Here is a 2,256-nt window from a genome sequence, read left to right as displayed (position 1 = left end):
TACATCCCCTCACACTCTCTTCCCCGTTCTCCCCCTCCCTATTTCACACACTCAGACACAGAAACACACACACACACACACACACACACACACACTCACACACACACACACACACACACACACACAAGTGCACTTGCTTTCGATCAAAGTAGAGTCTCTTTACTGTCTTCTCCGCCCAATAAAGCGGTGCCTCGTACAATACTATTCAGGACAATGATGATGATAGCGATGGTCATGGTTGTGGTTCAGGTTATGGTTGTGGTTGTGGTTGTGGTTGTCGTTGTGATTGTGATTGTGATTGAAGATCACAATGATGATGATGGATGGTGGCAGTAGTGGTGGTTGTGGTTGCGATGATGATATTTTTTTAATGTATGTGTTTTATGCCCCTATCGATACAATTTGAATCATTTAGGAGGCGGGCTTCGGACGTACCTATCAGGGCAAAAACGAGTTGGGAGGGATACGACATACCAGCAGAAAGACCGAGATACACAATAAAACTTCTCCCCTCTCGGGAGTCGAATTCGGGTCTCCAGCGCACGACAATAAAGCACCTAACTGCTACATCACATACAATGATGATGATGATGATGATGATGATGATGATGATGATGATGATGATGATGATGATGATGATGATGATATACTTCAATAATACAAAAACATATTTATTTTAAGCATATTTATGTTTTAGACTCGAGTCCGTGGTGCAGTGATTAGGCTCTTCTCGTTGCCCGCAGATGGCATGAGTTCGATTCCCGTGAGGGGAGGATTTTTTAAAAATGTATAGAGACCTCATCTTTCTCCTGGACGTTGTTCCCATTCCTCCAAGTCCGGGTTAGAGGAATGGGAGAGAAAAAAGGAGAAAGGGGGAGAAAGGGGAGAGGAGAAGAGTGAGAAAGGGGAGGGGGGGGGGGAGAGACAGATCTAGATAGATTTGCTGGAGAGAAAAGGGAATAGATAGATAAATAGATAGATAGATAGATAGATAGATAGATAGATAGATAGATAGATAGATAGATAAATAGATACAATGACAAAGAAAGTCAGTGAGACACACGATAGATAGATAGATAGATAGATAGATAGATAGATAGATAGATAGATAGATAGATAGATAGATAGATAGATAGATAGACACACAGAGAGAGAGAGAAAGAGAGAGAGAGTGAGAGAGAGAGAGAGAGTGAGAGAGAGAGTGTGTGTGTGGATGGGTGAGTCAGCGTGGCAACCCGCCGTTGAGTATCGTTAGCAAACATCACACAGTGGTGGTGGTATTTGTTCTGCGTGAGTTTCTCTTCTCTCTGTATGTGTCATTTATTCGCTTCCCTGTCACTTAAGGAAGTACAGATCTAATAATATTATCATCGAGGCCGCTTGCTTGCACATTTGAGAGTGTATTTGAGAGAGGCTTTTTCATTCAGTAATCCGACATCGCTGGAAATAGTTTGTTGGTTAACGCAAGTAATTTCATTGTTTCGTGGCGAGATGGACATACGCAACCCTCGCCAATCCCAGCTCATGGAAGGACGATCTAGGTTTTGCATTAACAAATACAACATACTGTACCTTCTGAAATCGATTTGCGTCATTGTTGCCTCGCTTTGCGTGTCAGCTGCTGCCATTATCGTCATCGTTAACTCTCTTCGGGGTGTGGACAAGGTTCCCATACTGAGCGTTATAAACCAAGCGTCGACGAACATCATCGAAGGCCTGTCTTCCATGCAGGAAAAGTTTGCCAACCTCGAGCAAAAAGTGTTTAAGGTAGTAGAAGAAATTACAACGCCAAGTCAGGTTAAGCTCTGCTCCTACAGCAACGGCTGCGAGCTGAAGAGAAAGCAAACAATGATAACCCACTGTTACAGAGTGTTCCAAGAGACACCTCTTACTTGGGGCGGCGCCAGAAAGAAATGTGAATTACTCGGTGGCTTTCTGGCCGAAATCCACGACCATGCCTCCCTGGAATACGTGAACCGGCTATTTGCTCGTAGTGGCAACAGTCTCTGGGTTGGTGCGAGTGACCAGGGTCAAGAGGGCAACTGGATTTGGGTCATGTCCAAGAAACCCCTAGTGGTGGAGGACTGGCGGCTGGACCAGCCGGACAATTACAAAGGCAACGAGCACTGTCTGCAGATAAAAGAAGACTCGGGAAAATACTGGAACGACCTAGCTTGTAATACTACCCTGGGATATCTATGTCAGAAAGACATGGATGACTGTGATGGGTGGCTGCAACTTCAGTGAAAAAGAACC

General features: G+C 44.5%; 2 protein-coding genes across 2 annotated transcripts in view; one reads left to right on the top strand and one right to left on the bottom strand.

The window, feature by feature from the left end:
• LOC101857520 (receptor-type tyrosine-protein phosphatase H) overlaps window positions 1–2,256 on the bottom strand; it is a gene marked incomplete at its 5' end in the record, with an annotated part of 52,076 nt that overhangs the window by 31,473 nt on the left and 18,347 nt on the right.
• Window positions 1,260–2,256, top strand: LOC101856135 (hepatic lectin). The gene has a single exon (XM_005109881.3). The coding sequence runs from the start codon at window positions 1,492–1,494 to the stop codon at window positions 2,245–2,247; it is 756 nt and encodes a 251-aa protein (XP_005109938.1). The 5' UTR covers window positions 1,260–1,491; the 3' UTR covers window positions 2,248–2,256.

Source organism: Aplysia californica, unplaced genomic scaffold, assembly GCF_000002075.1.
Source record: "Aplysia californica isolate F4 #8 unplaced genomic scaffold, AplCal3.0 scaffold00825, whole genome shotgun sequence".
Taxonomy (NCBI): domain Eukaryota; kingdom Metazoa; phylum Mollusca; class Gastropoda; order Aplysiida; family Aplysiidae; genus Aplysia; species Aplysia californica.
Note: the sequence above shows the minus strand (reverse complement) of the source record. Positions and strands in the feature narration are given on the sequence as shown.

What these genes read in the sequence shown, in the direction of transcription:
- LOC101856135 (XM_005109881.3), top strand. Translation starts at nt 1,492, where the DNA reads ATGGACATACGCAACCCTCGCCAATCCCAGCTCATGGAAGGACGATCT.